This window comes from Ovis aries, chromosome 17 (genome assembly GCF_016772045.2).
Source record: "Ovis aries strain OAR_USU_Benz2616 breed Rambouillet chromosome 17, ARS-UI_Ramb_v3.0, whole genome shotgun sequence".
Taxonomy (NCBI): Eukaryota; Metazoa; Chordata; class Mammalia; order Artiodactyla; family Bovidae; genus Ovis; species Ovis aries.
This window is the reverse complement of record NC_056070.1, coordinates 15689608-15717340: the sequence shown is the minus strand read 5'-3', so window position 1 is coordinate 15717340 and position 27733 is coordinate 15689608. Positions and strand designations below refer to the sequence as shown.

General features: G+C 38.8%; 1 protein-coding gene and 1 long non-coding RNA gene across 17 annotated transcripts in view; one reads left to right on the top strand and one right to left on the bottom strand.

The window, feature by feature from the left end:
• Positions 1–27733, bottom strand: part of INPP4B (inositol polyphosphate-4-phosphatase type II B) — an 887198-nt gene that overhangs the window by 215924 nt on the left and 643541 nt on the right. For all 16 annotated transcript variants that reach the window (XM_015101375.4, XM_042234315.2, XM_060400642.1 and 13 more), the window contains one exon: positions 20262–20409. In XM_015101375.4, coding sequence (XP_014956861.3) covers positions 20262–20409 — 148 coding nt within the window. The remainder of the gene's footprint in view (positions 1–20261; positions 20410–27733) is intronic.
• Positions 471–27517, top strand: LOC121816919 (uncharacterized). The gene is made up of 3 exons (XR_006056634.2): positions 471–568; positions 1000–1097; positions 27101–27517. It is a non-coding gene; the product is annotated as an uncharacterized LOC121816919 (long non-coding RNA).

Genomic DNA, 27733 nt, shown 5'->3' with positions numbered 1-27733 from the left:
ACAGCAAACTTTTGAAGTAGTGCAAAATCCAAAGATAATACTCAACATAAAATACACGGCAGCACTAAAACAAGCCATAAAAATTTTATAGGTGGTAGTTTGGCAAGACCTACAGAACTTGCTGCATGCAACCCACGTTGAGGGACTGTAAAACTTGAGGCATTATAAACACAGGCAAAGGCCACATAAAGACGCACACAAATGCACGTGTACCTTCCACGCATTTAGGGTCTCTGCTGCCTTTGACGTGTCACTCTCGCCTTTTCTCTCCATTATAATAACTCCATAGTAAACCAGTTGTCTTCCCCCCACCCCACATCTTTCATGGAGGCTAGGTCAAAGAACTGGGCTGCTTTATAATGCCACATCCCTTCTATATCATGATTATGGAGTCATTTAGTAAACTTCTTAGAAGCACGGCGTTATACTGATACTTGGTAATAAGAACCTCCCCCTCTTTCCTTCCCAACACATAATTTCAGTCTAGCTCTCAAGAGATTACACATAAAGGCTGTCTCCTTGATACTCCTGCTGGAAATCTGCGTTATTACATTTTCACACCGATTATGTGAGTCTGTAATGGGAAACCGTGAATTTTTCTTTTATGTATTTTTTAAATTGCTCAGCTGGTAAAGAATCCGCCTGCAATGCAGGAGACTGGTTTGATTCCTGGGTCGGGAAGATCTCCTGGAGAAGGGATAGGCTACCCACTCCACTATTCTTGGGCTTCCCTTGTGGCTCAGGTGGTAAAGAATCTGCCTGCAATGTGGGACACCTGGGTTTGATCCCTAGGTTGGGAAGAACTCCTGGAGAAGGGAAAGGCTACCTGTTCCAGTATTCTTGCCTGGAAACTCGCACGGACAGAGGACCCTCGTGGGCTACAGCCCATGGTGTCACAAAGAGACAGACACGGCTGAGTGACTAAGCACAGCACACAGTTAATTTACAACGTTGTGTTAATTTCCTTTATAAGTTAATTTAATTTTTATTATTTTTCAGCCACACCATGCAGCATGCTGGATCTTAGTTCTGCAACCAGCGATTGAATCCGTGCCTCCTGAGAGGCAAGCATGGAGTTTTGACCATTGGACCACAAGGTAAGTCCTGCGTCACTTTCAGGTACACAGCAAAGTGATGCAGTTTTATATATACACATATAGTTATTTTAGATTTTTTCCATTATAGGCTACTACAAGATATTGACTATAGTTTCCCGTGCTATACAGTAGGTCCTTGTGGTTTACCTATTTTATATATAGTAGTGGGAATACGGTAATCCCAAACTCCTAACCACCCCACTGTAATATACCCCTTGGTAACCGTAAACTTGTTTCCTATGTCTGTGAGTCTGTTTTGTAAATAAGCTCATTTGTATCATTAATCCATAAAAAAGCGAACCATCGATTTTGAGGAAGCAAGGTCACCAGCAGAAAAGCCATAATAGATTGTTATACTAACACAGGGGAGAAACGATGGTGGTTGGGATTTGAATGGAAGGAGTGAAAATGTAAAAAGTAAATGAATTTAAGAGCAACTGTGGAATCAGAGTGAAGAGACATTGGCAGTTGAACTTGAATATGGATAGATGTAGTGAGACAAGATAGAAATATTTATAGTGTACAAGATAGAAATATTTCTGCATTGAATTGTTGAAGACTGAATGTTATTCACTAAGGTAGAAATTAACTGATGGAGAATAATTTAAAGGGAAAGACACTACAAAGAATCAAGAATCTCTCATATGGATGCTGTCATGAGAACACAGTAAGCCCATCCTCATTTACTACACATTTTCTTGAGGAAGAGAAGGAAGAAAACTCAAATTCTAAATAGCTGGCAATTTTCCTAAAAAACAGAGTCATCCAATTTTTTTTTAATTTGAAGGAGAGATAAATTTAGACTAGACTTTGATATTCAGACAGAAACTAAACTCTAAACAAGAAGAAACCAAGATAAAGTTAACTGGCAGTCTAAGTAGTCCTTATTATTTGTACAAGTTATTATCAAATGGTAAAGAATCTGTCTTAAGTGTAGGAGACCCGGGTTAGATCCCTGGGTGCGGAAGATGCCTTAGAGAAGGGAATCGCTATCCACTCCAATACTCTAGCCTGGAGAATTCCACGGACAGAGGCGCCTGGAGGCTACAGTCCATGAGGTCACAAAGAGTCGGACACAGCTGAGCAACTAGCTCTGAGTTTATCGCATTTGTTTTCTATTGCTGAATAACAAATTACATTCTAAATACACTATCCAGAAATAATCTTTGTTTATGTTAGTGTGCATATTACTAATAGTTTAGTGTATTTCTAGTCTGTTTTCCTTCTAGTTTATTTATGTATCAATCAAAATGAAGATATAATCATCTCGAATAATCAGTAGCCTGCATTTAGTGTTCTTGCCTGGAGAATCCCAGGGATGGGGGAGCCTGGTGGGCTGCCGTCTCTGGGGTCGCACAGAGTCGGACATGACTGAAGTGACTTAGCAGCAGCAGCAGCAGCAGCAGTAGATTCACAGGTTATTCATAATACAGATCAGATGCGGAAGGAAAATTAAACACGGTATGGGGGCATGATAGTTGGGACCAAAAATCTACTTTCCACAGTGAGGCTGATGAAAATGTGAGAGTAGATGTAGAAAATAAAGACACAGTATTTCTTCCGGGTAGTGAGTTGAGAGTGATTTACTTTTTCCTTTTTATATTTTCTATATTCTCACTGTTGTCTATAGTGACCATATTTTATAGAAAAAAATGTACCATATATTTTACATATCTGTAAAATATGGCTTCAAGAGCAAAGAAGCAGAAAATTGCTAAGCACACAAGCCTTTCTTCATAGCAGTAAACATACCTTGATATCTATAATTTCTTGCTTGTGAATTTTTTGGACCTAAACTGTAATATCAAACTCAACGTGTAGTGTTGTGGAAACACTTCACAGCCAATGCAAATGAGGTTAGGCAGCTGAACTTGAACTCAGAGGGCATTAATGCTTAGGCGAATTAGAGTGAGGCTCCAAACAATTTAAACTCTATTACTGCCCTCAGACTCTGTGTATGTACAATCTCAAATTTAATAAGTGATTCATTTTGAGATCGATGTATACCAAGAGACTAATAGCAAGAGAGGTTTTAGAAGGCTGCTGCATGCAATGACAGATACTGTGTCTGGGTGATGGAGTAGCTGTTGCACCATTATGTCCCTGATGACATTGATACTCCATGTCACGATGGGTGGGATAAACAACATTTTCCTCTTTATAATTACAGGTACGCATTATGCAAGGAGGTGAACCATGCACACACACGGTCCCTGCAAAGAGAGTCACACTTAGTCTGTCAAGTGTATACCAACCTTGAAATAATAAAAATAATAATATGCTTAAATGTATGAGTGGGATATCATTCTTATTGAGCTAAGTAATTTATGAACTACTAATAATTCCTTGTCTTTAAGACAGTTGTGACTAGACATATATTTAATACTCATTTAATTTCCTACTTGCTATTTTCTTTTATAATTAAATCCAAACTCAAACTCAGGAAATCTCTACCTGCGAGTTTATGAAGCTGATGTCAATCAGAGTAGTCTTCTCAATTTTCCCTTTTCTACCCCTTTGGTAAACGAAGGGAAGTCATGTAACAAAATAGGCAAATAATACCCTAAACACTCCTATGTGTGTGTGTGTGCTAAGTCACTCAGTCGTGTCCGACCCTTTGGGACCCCATGGACTGTAGCCCACCAGGCTCCTCTGCCCGTGGGATTCCCAGGTGAGAATACAGGAGTTAGTTGCCATGCCCTCCTCCAGGGGATCTTCCCGACCCAGGAATCCAACCCATGCTTCTCCTATGTCTGCTCCATTGGCAGGCAGGTTCTTTAGCATTAGCACCACCTGGGAAACCCAAACACTCCTACAGGGAGATGGCAAAAACACACCAACTGGAAGTTGTAGAGAAGTTTACATCTAGTATGAAAAGAGAGATTGCAAGAGTCAATGGATTATGAAAGAAAGTGTAAGATTTTCAAAATCCAGACTTTCACAGAAGTCGACGGCTGACAATGTTTGTAAATTCATCATCTTGGTAACTGAGAGGGAACAGCTCACCTTTGCAAAATGTCTATTTTGGTCCTTTAAGGAAAAATTTTTGTGACCCCTGTTATACAGCTAAATTCACACTGTATTTACTAACTTTATTTAAGTAAAAGAGAGAGAAATGAAGAAAAGGAGAGGAAAAAAAGATTGTATATCTATGTCTATGTGTCTGTCATCCATCTATAACTATCTCTATGCACCCACAGAACCTATGCAGAAGAAAACATAAAAAGGGACTTAATGGCAGCTTTTATCTGCCACTCATTTCCTTACTGCTCTTCACCAACTAAAATGATATAATTTAGTTAATGGTTATTTTAAAGATTCAGAAAACAATTATCTCTGTTCCTTAGCAATGAAAATGACCATAATATAAAGTTGCCCTAGCAACTAATTTTTCTCTGTTGAAGAAAAGACTCCAAGCTTTTTTTTAAAAAAATGACTCTTTCACTAGAGATTTCCAAGCTAAAAATTAAGCACTTTGCACCCTTTGCAAGTGCTGAAAGATAGGGGCACAATGGCACCCACAGTCTTCATCAAACAAGCTAAGAAAACCCATTAAAGTTGTGCTGCTGGTAGGAAAGTTAAGGCAAGCAAAATACTTTCTAGGGTGTGAATGAGACTAGGGTTAAAAGAAGCCATCTGCAGTAACATGGATGGATCTAGAGATTGTCATACAGAGTGACGTATGTCAGAAAAACAGACATCATATGGTACCACTTATATGTGGAATTTAGAAAAATAGTACAGATGAACTTATTTATAAAAACAAAATAGAGTCACTGATATAAAAAAACAGGGAGCCCAAAAACTTTTGATTACCGGGGGAAAGGGGGAGAGGGATAAATTGGAAGGTTGAGACTGACATACAGACACTACTATGCATTAAAAAGAAATCAATAACCACATACTGTATATAGCAAAGGGACCTCTACTCAGTACTCTGTAATGACCTGTATGGGATAAAAATCTAAGAAAAGAGTGGATATATGTAGACGTAAAACTGATTCACTTTGCTGTACAGCAGAAACACAACACTGGAAATCAACTATAAAAGTGAATGTGTTAGTAGCTCAGTCTTGCAGACTCTTTGCAACTCCATCAACAATAACTGGGCTTCCCTGGTGGCTCAGAGGTTAAAGCATCTGCCTGCAGTGCAGGAGACCAGGGTTCGATCCCTGGGTTGGGAAGATCCCCTGGAGAAGGAAATGGCAACCCACTCCAGTATTCTTGCCTGGAGAATCCCATGGACGGAGGAGCCTGGTGGGCTACAGTCCACGGGGTCTCAAAGAGTCTGACACGACTGAGCGACTTCACTTTCACTTTCACTTTCACCTGTAGCCAGGTTGCTCTGTCCATGGAATTCTCCAGACGCAAATACTGAGGGGGGTTGACATTCCCTTTTCCTGGGGAACCTTCCAACCCAGGGATAGAACTCAGGTCTCCTGTATTGCAGGCAGATTCCTGTCTGAGCCACCAGGGAAGCTCTATCAACAATACTCAACTAAAGATTAAAAAAAATTTTTAAAAAGAAAAGCAGTCAAGAAAAGAACTTCAAAGTTCTTTTTAGGTTGATGATTCCATCCAACCAAGAAAAAAGTCTCAAATTCTTTTGTAGGATAATATCCTATCATTACATTCTTAATTTGTTATACTATGCATATTAATTTTATAGTATAATAAAATTTAATGATTACAGTATATTATTTTGTGTTATAAATATAATAATTTAAAATATTTTATCAGTTGGATGGCATAAATCTTTAAGCACAGATTTTTAAAGAAAGTTTGCTGGATGATATTTTCTGTGCTTTTAAGTATGCCATTTCTACTGTCTTCATTCATAAAAAAAATTATAACCTGACCCTAAATAATAAAGTGGAGACATAACCTTTTTCTCTCAATAATCAGTAGATATTACTCCACAGACTTCTGCAGAGAAATGTTAAGGTTAGCCTGATTTTCTCAACAGCATGTAAAGAAATAAAAACTGCATACGTTTTCTTTCAAGATTTTGCATGAACTGTTCTTCCCAAAGAATGCGAAAATTTTCTGGTAGTTTCCAGCTTTTTGCCCTAAACATCTAACATCTTCCCTCTCATCATTTTGAATGTTTTCCCACCTTTGTTTAGTATTTGAGAAGAACTCCTGTTTGTGTTCCACATCTCTGATGTGATTTCTCAGTGTCAAATCTGTTGTGATTCTGGATTTTTTTTTGCCTGTTGCATTTTAAATTTTCATTATTCTTTCCATTCTTTCTTTCTTCTTAGCATTTTCCGCAAAGGGTTTTTTTTTTTTTTTTTTTTGGTCATGCTGAGAAGCATGCAGGATCTTTGTTCCCTGGCCAGAGATTGAATCCAGGCCTCTTGCATTTAGAGCACAGAGTCCTAGAGTCTTAACCACTGGACCAGCAGGGAAGTTCCAAACGTGATGGCCCTTAATTTAGCTCTTTCTGATTCCTTTTCATAACAGGCACAACTCCTTACATTCTACTGAGATCACTAGCCAGTTTTCTCACAAATTTTCCCTATTTCTCTTTTGAATCTTCAATATGACTTTTTCTCTACATTTCTTTAAAAAGTATTAAAGATTCATTGCTGAATTTTTTCCAACACATTTTAATAATAGGAGATTTACACAAAAAAGGTGCAAGGTAGGGAGAAAAAGATGGCAGAGGAGTGGGTGGATGTGGAGTACATCTCTCTCCACGGACAGATTACAAATACACCTTCAGACACAACAGTGCATGGCTGAGAGCGGACAGGAGTACCCGGGCAGCAGAAAAGAACATACAGAACCACGCAAAACTCGGTAGGACAAGGAACAAGGGGGAAAAGCAGTCAGTAGGACTGGACCTGCCCTCAGCGGGAGGGGGAACTGAAGCAGGGGTCCCATCCCCACATCGGGGCAACTGTCTGAGTCAGAGGAGGAACACTTATGGCTGAGAGTGAAACAGCTGATCTGTGGCAGCCTAAATGGACTGAGAATCAGACAGTCCTTGCCACAGTCATTCATACCCTGGATGGAGGCAGGTCATACCCTGGACAGGAATGCAGGTCCCCTGGAAGGCACAGTGGCTGGGAACTGGAGTTTAGGGATTGCGGAGCAATCCCAGGGCGAAGGCTGCTGTTGACTGCGGAGAGATGGATCGAGGGGATGTGAGGGAGGAGACTGTGGTGGAAAATTTCTGTGGTGGAAAGCCAGGCAGCCATGGAAGCAAGGCTATACTGCTGAGTCACAGTTAGGGGGTGGAGCCATCACCACAGCTTCTCTCTCCCCACATGCCAGCATTGGCAGATGAACAACAGAGAGGCTGGCAAGTCAAACGCCTGATGTACTGAACTACAGAGTAGGACCCCACCCAGGGTGCCCCTTTAAGTGCCTGACAGGCCCATCTACAGAGTAGGACCCCACCCAGGGTGCCCCTTTAAGTGCCTGACAGGCCCATCTACAGAGTAGGACCCCACCCAGGGTGCCCCTTTAAGTGCCTGACAGGCCCATCTACAGAGTAGGACCCCACCCAGGGTGCCCCTTTAAGTGCCTGACTGGCCCACCTACAGACTAGGTCCCCACCCAGGATGCCCCTTTAAGTGACTGATGCGCCGATCTATAGAGTAGGACCCCAGCCAGGGGAGCGCCTCTCTGTGCAGGACATGCCAAACAACAGAGAAGGACCCCAGGCAAAGGAGCCCTCCCTCTAAGTGCCTGAATGAGCGGAGCTACAGAGAAAGACTGGCCAAAGGAGCCTTCTGATAGCCAGCTACAAGAGGCTTAAAAAAAGATTCTGATAGGGCCATAACTTTTGCTCTGCCAGGGTCCCCACAAGCCAAGCAGCCACATCACCTTCACACTTAACTCTCATGGAGGCAGAACTGCCACAGGCAAAAAAAAAAAAAAAAAAAAAAACAAACTTGTCTATGCATGCAGGGTCACTTTGGTAGTGTCCAACTCTTTGGGACCCTAAAGACTGGGGCCTGCCAGGCTTCTCTGTCAGGGGGGTTCTCCAGGCAAGAATACTGGAGCGTATTGGCCAATACTGGTTGCCATACCCTTCTAGAGCACTATAGTTCCTGCTGTCCTAGCCGCCAACTCCCCTGAGTACCTGGTGCTGCCAGAACCCCTGCGACCCAAGCAGCTGCACCACCTCCAGACCTGGCCCTCACAGGGGCAAACCCAAGTCCTCCAGGGCAGCCTCAGGAACAAACTCCCACATGCAGAGGTGGAAATAAAACCACAGTTGAAACCCAGGGCAGCGTGGCTAAGGAAGAAGACCCAAAACCTTCCCACCAGTTGTACAAGCTGAAGATTAAATCCAAGTGATCAACTAGGCAGACATCGTCTATGGAATATATAAAAGGACACTGAAAGTTCTCACAAAAGAAAATGCACTAGTTCTGATAGCTGTGGACATTGGAGGCAAGAACACACAGGAGTAGGACCAGATTAGAATCTGAGCTGCCCCCACAACAAGTCCAGAGATTAGCACAGTGTTGGAGGGCATCCTAGGGAGGTGAGGTGGACTGTGACTCCCAGTGAGGGAAAGGACTCTGGCAGCAGTGACTCAAGAAAAACATTTATTATTCTTATGTTTTGACTTGCTCTGTAGCTTCTTCTGGGCTTTTTTTTTTTTTTCCTTTCTTTTTCCTTTTATTCCCCCCCCCACCCCGTTGTAGTTGTTGATTTTATTTGCACTATGAAATCTAATTAATCTTTTGAGCTTTTTCTTTTAACTCAGTAACATTTTTTATTGTTGTTATAAACCTCTGCCTCTATGTTGGGCATTTGCAGTACTGTGGAGTTTTCCTTTTCCTTTTTTAAAAAATTTTCTCTTTAAAAAAAATTTTAAACCTATTATTATCATGCTACATTTATTCCTTTGTTTGCTTTTCCTATGTTCTTTTCCCCTTTCAGTTAATCTTTAATGTATATAAATCTTTTTTATCTGCCTTGATTTAACTTTGGATATCGTTTCTTTCTTTCTTTCCTTTCCTCTCAACACATTTGTTAAGTTTTATTTTCATTATTTTATTCCCCAACTGGCACCTTGCTTAGTTTTGTTTTCCAGTTTGTGCTTTAGTTAGTTTTATTCTTAACTGGTAGATATCATTTTTGGTTTCCTTTGTTCACTGGGTCAATCTATTGTACTTTACTTTTGTTGGACTGTCTTGACTTTGCTTATAGGTGTATATTCAATTACACTTTTTACTGTTGTTATAAACTGCCGGGGGCCAGCGTGAGGAACTCCGCCCATGGCAAAGGTCATGAGGAAGGAGGCTTGGCATATGCAAAGGCGTGATCAAGCCTTAGGAAACCCCTTGTTCCTGAGCATCTACCCCAAAACTAGAGTCTATTTTATGCTCTCCCCCATAACCATTTTTCTCGGAGAAGGAGTAAACATGCAGCTCCAAGGCAATAAAAATTCCTGGGCGTGACAAGAGTGTTTCAGCTTACAGACTCCTCTGAAGGTTATCTAGCCCACCTGTATAGGTTCGTCCAGCCACATGTGATTGTTTACAGCCTCCCAATCTGAGAGGCACGAGATGTTTTAGACTTACTAAAGGCAAATTCTTCTGGGGAGTTGGAAATTATTAGTGTAGTGGGTTGTTTAGGAATTATATTGGTGAAGGGTTTTTCATTTGTTGTGCCAATAATTGCTGCTAATTCCCTGCCCTGGCTGTGACAAGGGTGTCATAGGTCAAACCTCTCTGCTGACAGACTAGCTTGTGTGACAGGATTATCCATACTCCTGCCACTAGGCACATGATTGTTTACTACCTCTCAACCATAAACAGCACAGAGAGTTTTGGAGTATTTTGAGAGTCTTAATTAGCATAGGGCTTTTCTCATTGTTGAGTCAATGATCGCCGCTAGGCCTCCATATCCTTAGGCACCTGGGAATATATTAATCAATGTATTTGGAATATAGAAAAGGAAATATAGTAGTTTTAAGGTTAGAAATACTAGACTTTTTGAGTTAATGAATTTTCTCTTTTGTAATAGATCACTGTACTTTGTTATAAATCACTGTGTCCTTGCTATGTAAAAATGTAACTTTATCACTATCTTAAGACTAAATAGATCTTAAGGGGAGCATTGGTGAAAGGATTTCATTTGTTGGGCTGATGTTTGCTGCTAAATCTCCATGTTCCCTGCCCTTATAATGAATATAACTAGCATATAGGAGAAATAAGTATTAACCTTTAAGATTAATCATGTTAACCTTGGGTTAAATAAATTTCTTTCTTGATTGTAACTCACTATATCTTCATCCTATAGGAATGTAACTTTATTTGGAGGGTGGTGCCTGGTTTAAGTAAAAACACCCTTGGAAAAAATAAGTTTTTTGGTTATCAGAAAGAAAGGATCATAAAATCCCTAAGACCTTTTTATGTGAAGCACCTGATTTTGATAAAGGTCAGGACTGCTGACCCCCGCATGACTCTGTATTCATCCCCTATGTGTAACAAAAGGTATATAAGCAAACCCCAAAATAAAGAAATCGGATCAGTTTCCAGAAAGACTGATTCCCCCATGTCATTTCTTTCTTGCTCCCTGTTTTTCTGGCTGAATTCCCATCTGGAGCATGGATGCTATTCCATGTAAACCAAGTTATTCAGCCTCTTTCTCCACTAATTTACCTACTACACTATCCGTTTCTAATCTCTCTATATATCGAATTCCCTGGATCCACCAGGGCTGGACCCCGGCAATAAACCTCTGTGTTTACATTGGGCTTTTGCAGTTCTGTGGAGTTTTCATTTTCTTTTTTCTTTCTTTCTTCTTCCTTTTATTTCTTTTCTATTTTTAATGATTTTAATTTTTAATTTTTTAAAAACCTATTATTTTTTCTTTTATTTCTTTGCTTTTCCTACTATTCTTTTCCCCTTGCAGTTAATCTTTAATATATATAAATCTTCTTTACCCACCTCTATATAACTCTGCATATCTATTCTTTCTTTTCTTTTCTCCCAATGTATTTGTTAGTTTCGTTTTCATTGCTTTATTTCCCAATTGGCATTTTGCTTTAGTTTTGTTTTCCAGTTTCTGCTTTAGTTAATTTTGTTCTTAACTGGTAAATATAATTTTTGATTTCCTTTGTTTGCCAGGTCAATCTACTGTACTTTATTTTACCTGGACTGTTTTGACTTTGCTTATGGGTATATATGCATATGTGTACATTCCATTATTTTAATTATCATCTACCTGATTTTGTAACTGCCATATGTTTGAGGTTTGTCTTTGGTTTCTCAGTTTTGGGTATTTGCCTTAATCTCACTTAATGCCCCTAGAAAAACACTTGTGGAATCTTTGTTCCTGACCAGAGATCAAGCCCTGAGCCTTTGGAGTGGGAGCACTGACTCCAAGAGACCCTAGGCTACCAGAGAGCTAACCCTAGGGAGTATCAGATAGTGAGAAATGACACAAAGGAAACCACTTGAACACAAGACCTGGCATCATCACAACACCAGTAGCACCCTGTGCAGGACGCTTCATCTAAACAACAAACAACAAAAAAAATACAAACCCAGTCATCAGCAGACAGGATTACCACCTCAGACTTGCACTTCAGAGGAAAACCAAGCAAACAAAGAAACTCAGCACAAATCTCACCCTATAGGAAGCTTACACAAACCCCTGGATCAACGTTAGGAGGGCAGAAACCAAAAGGAAGAAAGAATTCAGCCTTAAAGCCAGGGAAAAGGACACCTCAAAGACAATAAGTTAAATATATATATAATGAGAAGCCAAAGAAACACCACACAAATGAAGGAACAAATCAGAAACACAGAAGTCCAAGTAACTGAAGCAGAAATAGGCAAACTACCCAAAAAAGAATTCAGAATAATGACAGTAAAGATGATTAAAAAAAACCTTGAAAACGAAATGGATAAAATGCCAGAATCAGTTAACATACCTAGAAGAATTAAAGAATAAACATACAGAGACAAACAACACAATTACTGAAATTCAAAATACTCCAGAAGGAATTCATAGCAGAATATCTGAAGCAGAAAAATGAATCAGTGAGCTGGAAGATAAAATGGTGGAAATAACTTCTGAAGAGCAGAATAAAGTAAAAAGAATGAAAATAACTGAGGATAGTCTCAGAGACCTCTGCTGCCACTGCTGCTGCTAAGTCGCTTCAGTCGTGTCTGTGGGACCCCATAGACGGCAGCCCACCAGGCTCCACCATCCCTGGGATTCTCCAGGCAAGAACACTGAAGCGGGTTGCCATTTCCTTCTCCAATACATGAAAGTGAAAAGTGAAAGTGAAGTCGCTCAGTCGTTTAGCGACTCCATGGACTGCATCCTACCAGGCTCCTCCGTTCATGGGATTTTCCAGGCAAGAGTACTGGAGTGGATTGCCACTGCCTTCTCCACAGAGACCTCTGGGACAATATCAAATGCACCAACATTCTAATTATAGGGGTCCCAGAAGAAGAGAAAAAGAAAGGGTATGAGAAAATTTTTGAAGAGATTATAGTTGAAAAATTCCCCAACATTAAAAAGGAAATAGTCAATCAAGTCCAAGAGGCACAAAGAGTCCCACACAGGATTAACCCAAGGAGAAACACACCAAGACACATACTAATCAAACTAACAGTCTAAATACAAAGAAAGAATATTAAAAGCAGTAAGGAAGAAGTAACATACAAGGGAAACCCCATACACTTAACAGTTGATCTTTCAGCAGAAACTCTGCAGGCCAGAAGGGAATGACAGGATACATTTAAAGTACTGAAAGGAAAAAATCTACAACCAAGATTACTATAGTCGGCAAGGATCTCATTCAAAACTGATGGAGAAATTCAAAAGCTTTTCAGACAAACAAAAGTTAAGAGAATTCAGTAGCACCAAACCAGCTTTACAACAAATGTTAAAGGGACTTATATCATGAAGAAATATGAGAGAAGAAAAAAGATCTACAAAACATCCCAAATAATTAAGAAAATGGCAATAGGAACACATATATCAATAATTACTTTAAATGTAAATGGATTAAATGCTCCAACCAAAAGACACAGACTGGCTGAATGGATACAAAAACAAGACCCACATATATGCTGTCTACAAGAAACCACTTCAGACCTCAAGACATATATAGATTGAAAGTGAGAGGATGGAAAAATATATTCCATGCAAATGGGAATCAAAAGAAAGCTGGAGTAGCAATCTTCATATCAGACAAAATAGACCTTAAAATAAAGAATATTACAAGAGATAAGGGAGGACACTACATAATGATCAAGAGATCAATCCAAGAGGAAGACATAAAAATTGTAAATATCTATGCACCTAACACAGGAGCATCTCAATATATAAGACAAGCACTAGCAGATATAAAAAGAGAAACTGACAGTAACACAATAATCGTAGGAGACTTTAACACCCTAATCATACCAATGAGTAGATCATCAAAACAAAATTAATATGGAAAAACAAGTCTTAAATGATTCGTTAGATGAGATGGATCTCATTAATATCTTCAGGAAATTCCATTCAAATGCAGAAGAATACACCTTCTCAGGTGTATTATATATGTACAAAGAACATTCTCCAGGATAGACCACATCCTGGGTCACAAATCAAACCTTAGTAAATTTAAGAAAGTTAAAATTGTATCGAGCATCTTCTCCGACCACAATGTTATGAGACTAGATATCAATTACAAGAAACAAATGACAATGAAAACGTGACAACTCAAAATGCATGGGATGTAGCAGAGGCACTTCTAAGAGGGAAGAAGTGAGTGAAGTCGCTCAGTCGTGCCCGACTCCTAGAGACCCCATAGACTGTCGCCCACCAGGCTCCTCCATCCATGGGATTCTCCAGGCAAGAGTACTGGAGTGGGTTGCCATTTCCTTCTCCAGAGGATCTTCCCGACCCAGGGATCGAACCTGGGTCTCCCACATTGTAGGCAGACGCTTTACCGTCTGAGCCACCAGGGAAGCCTAAGTTTATAGCAATACAATCCTACCTCAAGAAACAAGAAAAACATTGAATAGACAACCTAACTTTACACCTAAAAGAACTGGAAGAAGAACAACAACAACAAAAAGAAATTAGTAGAAGGAAGGAAATCATAAAGGTCTGAGCAGAAGTAAATGAAAAAGAAATGAAAGAAACAATAGTAAAAATTAATAAAACTAAAAGCTCATTCTTTGAGAAGATAAAAAAATAAACTGACAAACCTTTGGCCAGATTCATCAAGAAAAAGAAAAAAGAATCAAATCAACAAAATTAGAAATGAAAAAGGAGAGGTTATAACAGACAATGTAGAAATACAAAGGATTATAAGAGACTATTATGAACAACTATATGGCTATAAAATGGATAACCTGGAAGAAATGGACAGATTATTAGAAAAGTTCAATCTTCTAAGATTGCACCAGGAGGAAATAGAAATTATGAACAACCCAATTACAGGCACTGAAATTGAAGCTGTGATCAAAAATCTCCCAAAAAACAAAAGCCCAGGACCAGATGGCTTTGCAGGAGAATTCTATCAAACATTTAGAGAAGAGCTAATGTCTGTCCTTCTAAAACTCTTTCAAAAAACTGCAGAGGAAGGAACACTTCCAAACTCATTCTGTGAGGCCACCATCACCCTGAAACCAAAACCAAAGACTACAGAAAAAAGAAAACTATAGGCCAGTATCATTGATGAAAATAGATGCAAAAATCCTCAACAAAATTTTAGCAAACAGAATACAGCAACACATCAAAAAGTTCATACACTATGATTAAGCTGGGTTTATTCCAGGGATGTAAGGATTCTTCAATATATGTAAATCAATCAATGTGGTACCCCATAGCAACAAACTGAAAGGTAAAAAACATATGATAATTTCAATAGATGCATAAAAAGCCTTTGACAAAATTTAGCACCCATTTATGATTAAAACTCTTCAAAAAACAGGCATAGAAGGAACCTACCTCAACATAGTAAATGCCATATATGATAAGCCTCCAGCACACATTATTCTCAATGGTAAAAAACTGAAAGCATTCCCCCTAAGATCAGAAACAAGAAACGGGTGCCCACTTTCCCCACTATTATTCAAAATAGTTCTGGAAGTCCTAGCTACAGCAATCAGAAGAAAAAGAAATAAAAGGAATACAGATCAGAAAAGAAGAAGCAAAGCTCTCACTATTTGCAGATGACATGATATTGTACATAAAAAACCCTAAAGATAGTATCAGAAAATTCCTAGAGCTAATTAGTGAATTTAGCAAAGTTGTAGGATACAAAATCAATACACAGAAATCACTTACATGTCCATATATTAACAACGAAAAATCAGAAAGCGAAATTAAGGAATCAATCCCATTCACCATTGCAACAAAAATGATTAAATATCTAGGAATAAACTTACCTAAGGAGACAAAGTTAGGACCAACCTAGATAGCATATTGAAAAGCAGAGACATTACTTTGCCAACAAAGGTCCGTCTAGTCAAGGCTATGGTTTGTCCAGTGGTCATGTATGGATGTGAGAGTTGGACTGTGAAGAAAGCTGAGTGCCAAAAAATTGATGCTTTTGAACTGTGGTGTTGGAGAAGACTCTTGAGAGCCCCTTGGACTGCAAGGAGATCCAACCAGTCCATTCTGAAGGAGATCAGCCCTGGGATTTCTTTTGGAAGGAATGATGCTGAAGCTGAAAATCCAGTACTTTGGCCACCTCATGCAAAGAGTTGACTCATTGGAAAAGACTCTGATGCTGGGAGGGATTGGGGGCAGGAGGAGAAGGGGACGACAGAGGATGAGATGGCTGGATGGCATCACTGACGCGATGGACGTGAGTCTGAGTGAACCCCGGGAGTTGGTAATGGACAGGGAGGCCTGGTGTGCTGCGATTCATGGGGTCGCAAAGAGTTGGACATGACTGAGCGACTGAACTGAACTGAACTGAAGGAGACAAAAGAACATTTCTGTTTACGTAGAAAATTATAAGACACTGATGAAAGAAATAAAAAATGAAACAGATGGAGAGATATCCCATGTTCTTGGGTAGGAAGAATCAATATTATAAAAATGACTATATTACCAAATGCAATCTACAGATTCAATGTGATACCAAATTACCAAAGACATTTTTCACAGAACTAGAAGAAAAAATTTCACAACTCATATGGAAACACAAAAGACGCCGAATAGCCAAAGCAGTCCTGAAAAAGAAGAATGGAGCTAAAGGAATCAACCTTCCTGACTTCAGATTATACTACAAAGCCACAGTCTTCAACACAGTATGGTACTGGCATAAAAAAAAAAAACAAAAACAGAAATACAGACCAATAGGACAAGATAGAAAGCCCAGAAATAAACCCAGGCACCTATGAGTACCTTATATTTGACAAAGGAGGCAACAATATATAATGCGGCAAAGGCAGCCTCTTCAGTAAATGGTGCTGGGAAAACTGGACAGCTACATGCAAAAGAATGAAATTAGAACACTTCCTAACACCATACACAAAGAAAAACTCAAGATGGATTAAAGACCTAAATGTAAGACCAGAAACTATAAAACTCTTACAGGAAAATAGAGGCAGAATACCCAATGACATAAATCAAAGCAAGATCCTCTATGACCCACCTCTAAGAGTAATGGAAATAAAAATAAAATAAACAAGTGGGACCTGATTAAACTTAAAAGCTTTTGCACAGCAAAGGAAACTATAAGCAAGGTGAAAAGACAACCTTCAGAATGGGAGAAAATAATAGCAAATGAAACAACTGACACAGGATTAATTTCCAAAACATATAAGCAGTTCATACAACTCAATACCAGAAAAACAAACGATCCAATCAAAACATGGGCAAAAGACCTAAAACAGACATTTCTCCCAAGAAGACATACAGATGGCTAACAAACACATGAAAAGGTGTTCAACAACGCTCATTACTAGAGAGAAGGAAATCAAAACAATGTGATATCACCTCACACCGCTCAGAATGGCCATCATCAAAAAGTCTACAAATAATAAATGCTGGAGAGGGTGTGGAGAAAAGGGAATGCTCTTGCACTGTTTGTGGGCATGTAAATTGATGTAGTGACTATGGAAGGCGTATGGAGAGGGTCTGGGTGGACTCCGGGAGTTGGTGGTGGATGGGGAGGCCTGGCGTGCTGTGATTCACGGGGTCACGGGGAGTCGGACGCGACTGGGCGACTGAACTGAACTGAACTGAGGTACCATAGATACAGTTTTGCCTTGTGTCTATTGAGAAGTTTGAGTGAGGTTGGTGTAAACAGTAAGATTATGACTACATTCATTTGATTGGATATGGCTTCCAATTATTTGTATAATTGGTTTTGGAGATATCATGGGAAGTCAGTTTCCCCAAGGGAAATTGGGGTCCATGAAACATGAACTGTCTTCGATCCGTGGGAATCACTTTCTGCTTTTTCTGGCTTTGGAATTAACTTGTTTAGATATCTCATACTGGTGGAATCACAGAACACGCGTCCTTTTTTGGTCTGGTTTATTTCACTTAATATAATGACCATAAGGTTCGTCCACATTGTAGCATTGTCAGAATTACCGACTTTGAAGAGCTGAATCAGATTCCATTGTGTGCATACCACAGTTTGTTTATGGAGTTGGTTGCCATGGACACTTAGATTGCTTCTGTTTGTTTGCCAGTGTGAATCACACTGTTGTGAGTATGACTGCAGAAGTATGCAGTTTTCAGCCCCTTTTCCCAAGCCTTTTGGGTACGTAGCATGAATTAGAATTGAACTGTATATTTATTCCATGTGTTAGTTTTGGAGTAATTTCTGTAATGTCTTGCACAGTGGCAGCACCATTCAATGTACTTTTTTGTATGGTAGAATACTGTTCAAGCTTTTGAATATACCCTGTGTTGCATATTCAGTCACCCACCGATGGACACTTGCATGGGTTCTACCTTTGAGCTATTGTGAATAACGTCACTATGAATATTTGTGTACAATTTTTGTTTGAATTATTAACAAATACATAGTACTATATATCAAAGAAAAAAAAAAAACTAGGAATAAAACCACCAAATGACCCAGCAATCCCACTCCTAGGCATATACCCTGAGGAAACCAAAATTGAAAAAGACACATGTATCCCATTGTTCATTGCAGCACTATTTACAATAGCTAGAACATGGAAATAACCTAGATGTCCATCGACAGATGACTGGATAAAGAAGTTGTGGTACATATACACAAGGGAATATTACTCAGCCATAAAAAGGAACACCTTTGAGTCAGTTCTAATGAGGTGGATGAACCTAGAACCTATTATACAGAGTAAAATGAGTCATAAAGAGAAAGATAAATATTGTATTTTAACGCAAATATACGGACTCTAGAAAAATGGGTTCTGAAGAATTTACTTACAGGGCAGCAATGGAGGAACAGGCATAGAGACTAGACTTATGGACATGGGGAGAAGGGAGGAGATGGTTGAGATGTATGGAAAGAGTAAGATGGAAACTTACATTACCATATGTTAAATAGCCAACGGGAATTAGATGTATGGCTAAGATACTCAAACAGGGGCTCTGTATCAGCCTAGAGGGGTGGTATGGGGAGGGAGATGGGAGGGAAGTTCAGAAGGGAGGGCATATATATATACCTATGGCTAGTCAAGGCTATGGTTTTTCCTGTAGTCATGTATGGATGTGAGAGTTGGACTGTGAAGAAGGCTGAGCACCAAAAAATTGATGCTTTTGAACCATGGTGTTGGAGAAGACTCTTGAGAGTCCCTTGGACTGCAAGGAGACCCAACCAGTCCATTCTGAAGGAGATCAGCCCTCGGATTTCTTTGGAAGGAATGATGCTAAAGCTGAAACTCCAGTACTTTAGCCACCTCATGTGAAGAGTTGACTCACTGGAAAAGACTCTGATGCTGGGAGGGATTGGGGGCAGGAGGAGAAGGGGACGACCGAGGATGAGATGGCTGGATGGCATCACTGAGTTGATGGACGTGAGTCTGAGTGAACTCCGGGGGTTGGTGATGGACAGGGAGGCCTGGTGTGCTGCGGTTCATGGGGTTGCAGAGAGTCGGACATGACTGAGTGACTGAACTAAACTGATGGCTGATTCAGGTTGAGATTTGACAGAAAACAACAAAATTCTGTAAAGCAATTATCCTTCAATAAAAAAAATTAATTAAAAAAACGGTGTAAGCTATAAATGAGGATCACATATGTGATGAAAAATTTTCAAGTGCTCAGTAGTCATTTTTAAAGAGCAAAAAGAGATGCATATAAAATTAATAATATATTGTATTTAACACCAATATAGGCAAAATGTTATTTAACCTTTCATTATAAAATTGGTCTTTTCCAAATGTGTGCGAAGAATTTGAAGACTGCGGTTTGTGTTTTACACAAATGTAACATCTCAAATTGAACTATTCATACTGCAAGTGATTAACAGTTCTAGCAGCCAAACATACTGGACAATGCCAGTCTTGATTTTTATGTTACCATCATACTTTATGATGTGAAATAAGTCAGACAGAGAAAGACAAATATATTATACTTCTTATATTCAGAATCTTAGAAAAATAATATAAATGAACTTACTTATAAAATAGAAAGCCTCACAAACTTTGAAAACAAACTATGGTTACCAAAGGGGAAAGGTGAGGTGTGTGATAAATTGGGAGTTTGGGATTAACAGATACACACTGGGGTGTATAAAATGAATAAGCAGTAGGGTCCTACTGTAGAGCTCAGGGAATTGTACTCAATATTCTGTAATGACCTATATGGGAAAAGAATCTGAAAAAGAATGGATATATATGTATCTATGGGCTTCCCCAGTGACTCAGCAGTAATGCAGGAGCTGCAGGAGACATAAGTTTTTCTTGAGTCAGGAAGATTCCCTGGAGGAGGGAATAGCAACCCACTGTAATATTCTTGCTGGGAAAATCCCGTGGACAAAGGAGCCTGGTGGGCTACAGTCCATGGAGTTGCAAAGAGTCAAATACAACTGAAGCCACTTAGCATGCATTAGTATATGTATAACTGAATCACTTAGCTGTACACCAGAAACTAACAAAATCTTGTAAATCAATGGCAGTCCAATATAAAACAAAAATTTAAAAGAAGACCAAAATAAAAAAAGAGAAAATGTTTTATAGAAAAAGTAATTAATGTAAGAGATGATCATAAACCATTTTCTCTTACCTACACAAATCTTCTTTGATTTGAAGAGAGATCAATTCCTTAGGAATATGAAAAGAAAGTATGCTCTCTGACATCTGCTCCCGGATTTGCATCCACTTATTGTCAGAAGTGGGAAATCTGTATAATTTACACACTGGGTTCTTTAACACTGGAAAAGGAGACAAAAATCAAGGTTAATAGTCGGATTATAAAGATATGTCCATTAGATAAAGATCAATTAACAATATCATTAATCAGGCTGCCATTCTGATTATTTATTTGATGAAAAATTTTTATCATAACCCATAGTGTATTTGAGTTCCTAAGAATTTTCTCAATACACTTTATTTTTTTCAGTAGCTTCTGGGACATCAGTCTTTATTAAATTAAAAAGTGATATGTCAAATTCCAATTCATAGAGTGGCCACGGCGGTTCTCTGATATACTGCCTAATAATTCTTTTCCCTTCTAAAGATTTTCTTATAGTATATGTATTTATAACTATAGATGAAAATATATGGATTTATATATCATACATACTTTGAAAAAATAAATTTCTGAATTTCTTTCAATCACTCTTAGTCAACTTTACCCACTTACATAGTAGGTGACAACTGATATGTTATATTAAAGGTTCTAAATGACCCTACTACCAAAAGTGATTTATTTCTTAAATGTCAAAAGGTTTATTCCTAGTTTAAGATCTATTAAAATTCAAAGATCATTCATACTTCAGTGCCACTAAGTCAGTAACACAGTTTCCTGAAACCATACGTTATTAGAAGCAGAATAGGGAGACTAGGAACAAACTGAATATTTGGGGTGGATGGGCAGTGATTAGGGGAAAAGCAACATGGTCATGTCATTAAGGATTTTAAAAGATTAAAAGAAAAAGTGTAAGACTAGATATTAAGATAATACTTGAGACACCTTTTATGAGGCCAGCATTCCTGCTGCACTACCAAGCCCTACATTTCAGGGCAAGGTTTTATCTCCACTGCCGTTGGGCAATGAATGTGAGAGAAATACATCAAAGTTTAGTGAACAACAAAATATCACGTCAATCACCAGTCAAGTATCTAGGATTGTTTGGCTCCAGTTTACCAATAAAGCTAACTAAAAACAGAATTTGATATTGAAGTGGATGTAAGACTTTAATAATGCCCAGCCTGGAATGTGGCCCAAGTCTCTTCAATGTATAGAGTAAAACACCTTTCAACATTTCAGAGTTCCAAAAGCCTGTGAATGCATGTGTGCTAAGTCACCTCAGTTGTGTCTGACCATTTGTAACCCTATGGACTGTAGCCTGCCAGGTGCCTCTGTCCATGAGGTTCTCCAGGCAAGAATACTGTAGTGACTTGCCATGCCCTCCTCCAGGGGATCTACCTGACCCAGGGATAAAATCTGCATCTCCTGCATTGGCAGGCAGGTTCTTTACCACTAGCACCATCTGGGAAGCCAATAAGCCTGTACCACATTTATCATTTCGATAAATATATATACATACACATACATACACACATACATATATATTTCTGAGCATTAAAATGAGGAACTATTCATCCATTCTGCAACCACCATTCTCAGTGGCTCAGTCTGGACATTATCATTGTTAAGGAGGTACCATCTCACACCAGTCAGAATGGCTGCCATCCAAAAGTCTGCTGCTGCTGCTAAGTCACTTCAGTCGTGTCCGACTTTGTGCAACCCCATAGACGGCAGCCTACCAGGCTCTCCCGTCCCTGGGATTCTCCAGGCAAGAACACTGGATAGGGTTCCAAAAGTCTACAAACAATAAATGCTGGAGAGGGTGTGGAGAAAAGGGAACCCTCTTACACTGTTGGTGGGAATGCAAACTATGGAGAATGCCACTATGGAGAACAGTGTGGAGATTCCTTAAAAAACTGGAAATAGCAATCCCACTGCTGGGCATATACACTGAGGAAACCAGAATTGAAAGAGACACATGTACCCCAGTGTTCATCGTAGCACTGTTTATAATAGCCAGGATATGGAAGCAACCTAGATGTCTATCAGCAGACGAATGGATAAGAAAGTTGTGGTACAAATACACAGTGGAATATTACTCAGTCATTTAAAAGAATATATTTGAATCAGTTCTAATGAGGTGGATGAAACTGGAGCCTATTAAACAGAGTGAAATAAGTCAGAAAGAAAAACACCAATACAGTATGCTAACACATATATATGGAATTTAGAAAGATGGTAATGATGACCCTATATGCAAGACAGCAAAAGAGACACAGATTTATAGAACGGTCTTTTGGACTCTGTGGGAGAAGGCGAGGGTGGGATGATTTGAGAGAATAGCATTGAAACATGTATATTATCATATGTGAAACAGATCGCCAGTCCAGGTTTGATGCATGAGACAGGGTGCTCAGAGCTGGTGCACTGGGATTACCCTGAGGGATGGGATGGGGAGGGAGGTGGGAGGGGGGTTCAGGATGGGGAACAGATGTAAACCCATGGCTGATTCATATCAATGTATGGCAAAAACCACTACAATACTGTAAAGTAATTAGCTTCCAATTAAAATTTCAAAAAAAAGTACATCAGAAACCTTGATAGAAACATGTCATTCTTCAATAACCAGATTCAAAGCTCCCAGTACACTTCTCTATTTCCTACAAGTGTTACCTAGAATGTGCACTTTTTAAAAACACCAATGTGGTTTAGACACTAAGTAGTGTCCGATTCTTGCAACCCCTTGTGGACTGTAGCCTGCCAGACTCCTCAGTCCATAGGATTCTCCAGGCAAGAATACTGGAGTGGGTTGCCATTTTCTACTCCAGGGGATCTTCCAACCCAGGAATCAACCTGGGTCTCCTGCCATTTCAGGCAGATTCTTTACCCACTGAGCTACGAAGGAAGATAAAAACACCAATAGAAGCCAGAAAACAGTAGTATATTTCCAGTACGTTGAGAGACAATATTTTAAATCCAGTGTTCTATGTCCAAAAGGATTATATTTTTGCCATAAACATGACCTTTAAGTCTTATGAATCAGATTATATCACAGATCATATTTAAGGCTAATTACACTTTCTCATTTTGGTGAATTATAATTGATATAATATTATACTAGTTGCAGGTATATAATGTAATGACTCAGTGTTTGTATATATTATTAAATGATTACCACAATGAGTCTTGTTAACATCTGTCACCATACATAATCACAAATTTTTTCTTGTGATGAGAACTTTAAAAATCTCTCTCGGGAACTTTTAAACATGCAAAACAGTATTATTAACTATAATCATCATGCTGCATATTATGTCCTCAAAACTATTTTATAACTAAAAATCTGCATGTTTTGATACCTTCACTCCCATCCCCTGTCCCTCATCTCTGGAAACCACCAATCTGTCTTTGTATGTGTGAGTTCTTTTTTTTTTCTTTTAATTTGTTATGCTTTGGTTTGTTTTCAGATGCTACATATAGGTGAAATCATACAGTAGCTGTCTTTCTCTGTCTGATATTTCACTTGGCATAATGCCCTCAAGGTCTATCCATGTTGTCACAAATGGCAAGCTTTCATTCTTTCTTACGGCTGAATAATATTCTATTCAGTGTGTATGTGTGATCTGTGTATCACGTCTTTTTATCCATTCATCTGTGGACGCTGAGGTTGTTTCCAAGCCTTGTCCACTGAAAATAATGCAGCAATGACCACTGGGATGCATGCATCTTTTTGAATTAATATTTTCATTTACTTTGGCTAAATACACAGAAGAGGCAGTGCTGGATCATACGGCAGTTCTTCTTTTAGTTTTTAGGAAATCTCCATATTGTTTTCCACAGTGGCAATACCACTCAACATTGCCATCAATAGTGCACAAAAGTTTCCTATCTCCACATCCTTGCCAATAATACTTGTTACATCTTGTATTTTTGATACCCTTTCTAACAGATGGGAGATGATATCTCACTGTGGTTTGGATTTGCATTTCCCTCATGACTGGTGGTTCACACAGTAAAGCGTCTGCCTACGATGCAGGAGGCCCAGGTTCGATTCCTGGGTGGGGAAGATCCCCTGGAGAAGGAAATGGCAACCCACTCCAGTACTCTCGCCTGGAAAATCCCATGGACGGAGGTGCCTGGTGGGCTACATCCATGGGGTCGCAAAGAGTCAGACACGACTGAGCAACTTCCCTTTCATAATTGTGATGTTAAGTAACTTTTCATGTACTTGCTGGCCACCTTTGTCTTCTCTGGAAAAACATCTATTCAGATCCTTTGCCCATTTTTAATCAGATTTTGTTGTTCTTGTTATTGAATTGTAGGAATTCTTTACATAATTTAGATATTTGTCCTTATCAGATCTAGTTCCTTTTATATGAAATACAGAAACCTACACCCCATGAAAGAAACTATGGTATTTAATTCATCTTTAAAGTGACAATATTTCAAAGATGTAAGAATTTTACTAAAACCTCTATTGCCATAAACTTGGAAAAGAAAAAAATATATATATGTAGGCAATTCAATACATTGTAAGTCAAGTTAAATCATTTATAGGATATTAGGAATTCTAATATAACTAACATGGTCAGGAATATAAATGAATCATTTTATAGTAAGATAAAAACTCAGCCTCTGTCCAAATTTTCCCTTTGTAATCTAAGTAAATATTCAATTACTTGGGTTATCTATATTTAGTACATGCACTGCTTATTAACCTCTGTTTTTGTTTTGTTTTGTTTTGTTTTTCAAGATTACACAGACTCTTTGTATCTTCCAAACCATGGTTAAAAATCCTTGGGTTTTTCTTGCCTTTAATAAAACAATAATTATTTTTAGAAGATTTATACTTTTAATTAGGTTGTAAAATATAATATTCCTTATTTTATTTATCTCAAAACCAGTCCTTCAACTTTTGATTCTACTGTTTCATTTTAATGCTCTTCAATGTATTCTAAATATAAACCTTTGTTGAAATAACGTAAGTAGACATCAAGGACAGTATGATTAATGTGCTCCGGAATTCTCCTGTGACCACCCCAGACACAAGGTCCAAGACCCTGTGAAAACGCTGCTAGTTTTTAAGGAAAACGCTTGAGGCAAATAATAAACAAAAAATCAGGTCACTTCATCTACCTCCCAGAATTCCCAATAATATCTCCCATCTAACTTTCATGCTATACATTCTAAGCTTTTGAAACTCATAAATCTCTAAACAGTGATACTAAATTTGAGATAGTTATAAGGGTCTCAATGCAGACGTAGTGGAATCCACTTTACACCCCAGTTTGATCCAGCAGCATTGCTTATTGAAAACCTACTAAAAGCAAGAACGTCTACTCTGTATCCTAAAATGTCACATAACAGAGTAAGGCTTAGAAAATAAAAATCAGTATATGGTCTGCAAAGACTATAAAACTCTTAGAGGAAAACATAGGCAGAACACTCTGTGACATAAATCACAGCAAGATCCTCTATGATCCACCACCTAAAGTAATGGAAATAAAAACAAGAATGAACAAGTGGGACAAAATTAAACTTAAAAACTTTTGTAGAGCAAAGGAAACTGTAAACAAGGTGAAAAGGCAACCCTCAGAATGGGAGAAAATAACAGCAAATGAAACAACTGACAAAGGATTTATTTCTAAAATATACAAGTAGCTCATGCAACTCAATACCAGAAAAACAAACCACCCAATCAAAAAGTGGGCAAAAGACCTAAGCAGATATTTCTTTAAAGAAGACATATAGACAGCTAACAAATATATGAAAAGATGCTCAATACTGCTCATTATTAGAGAAATGCAAATCAAAAGTACAATGAGATATCACCTCACACCAGTCAGAACGGCCATCATCAAAAAACATATGAACAATAAATGCTGGAGAAGATATGGAGAAAAGAGAATCCTCTTGCACTATTGGTGGGAATGTAAATCGATACAACCACTGAGGAAAACACTATGACGATTCCTTAAAAAATTAGGAAAAAAACTACTGTGTGACCCAACAATCCCACTACAGGATATATTCCTTGAGAAAATCATAATTGAAAAGGACACATGTACCCCAGTGTTCACTGCAACACTCTTTACAATAGCTTGGACACGGAAGCAACCTAGATTCCCATCGACAGAGGAATGGATAAGAAAGCTGTGGTACATATATACAACGCATTACTCAGTCAGAAAAAGGGATGTATCTGAGTCAGTGATGATGAGGTAGATGAACCTGGAGCCTCTTGTATAGCGTGAAGCAAGTCACAAAGAGAAACATACAAAGTATATTAACACATACCTACGGAATCTAGAAAGATGGTACTGATGACCATGCTCACAGGGCAGCAGTGGAGATGCAGATGTAAAGAACGGACTTATGAACAATGTTGGGGGGGGGGATGAACAGAGACAGCAGCATGACTGCTGCTGAGACACTAAGCAGAGACACTACCTTATATAAAACAGATAGCCAGTGGGAACTTCCTGTATGCCTCAGGGAATTCAAACTCTGTGACAACCTAGAGGGGTGGGATGGGATGGGAGGTGGGAGGAAGGTTCAAAAAGGTGTGGACATATGTATACCTATGGCTGATTCATACTGATGTATGGCAGAAACCAACACAATACTGTAAAGCAATTATCCTTCAATTAAAAATAAATAATTTTTTAAAAAGTCAATATATGGTCTGACTTTTAATTACCATGAAATTTGTTCCACTGGTTACAAACAGATCAGAGATGTTCTCAGCTCAAAATTTTGCTGGGTTCATAGTGGGAAGATGTTTGCCATCCTCACATAAAAGAAAGCCGTGGTATTGATGTATCAAACATTGAACAGTGGGCCATAAGTAATGAATGCTTTTGTCATTTCAGAAATGCTTCTGCCCTATAGCAGAGACACAATTTCAACCATTCTGCACATACAATCCAGCTGTGGAAATGAGCCCACCACTTTCAGCTCTGGCTTTCCACTGATGCCAAATGTTTCTTCATAGAAAAGGTGCGTTGCTGACCATATAATAAGCTCAACTCACTTCCCACGTGGCTTGGTGGTAAAGAATTCACCTGCCAGTGTGGGAGATGTGGATTCGATTCCTAGGTCAGGAAGATACCCTGGAGTAGGTTATGCCAACTCACTCCAGTACTCTTGCCTGGAAAATTCCATGGATAGAGGAGCTTGGTGTGCTGCAGTCCATGAAGTCCCAAGAGTCAGATGTGACTAAATACACTAACAACAACTATCTAACATCTATTATAAGTTATTTTTAGAGAGCCCTACATATATTGTCTTCCTTTTTTCCATTGCTTTTGCCAGAACAACTGCTAAAAATATCATGTGATAGATTCTACCAAGAGAATAACAGTAAAGAGATTTTAGATCCCACCACGGTTCCAATAATGACTTAACTACAATACTGTAAAGTAATTAGCCTCCAATTAAAATGAATACATTTATGAAAAAAAAAAAGAATAAAGTTCTAAGCTAGTCCAGATCTGAACACATTC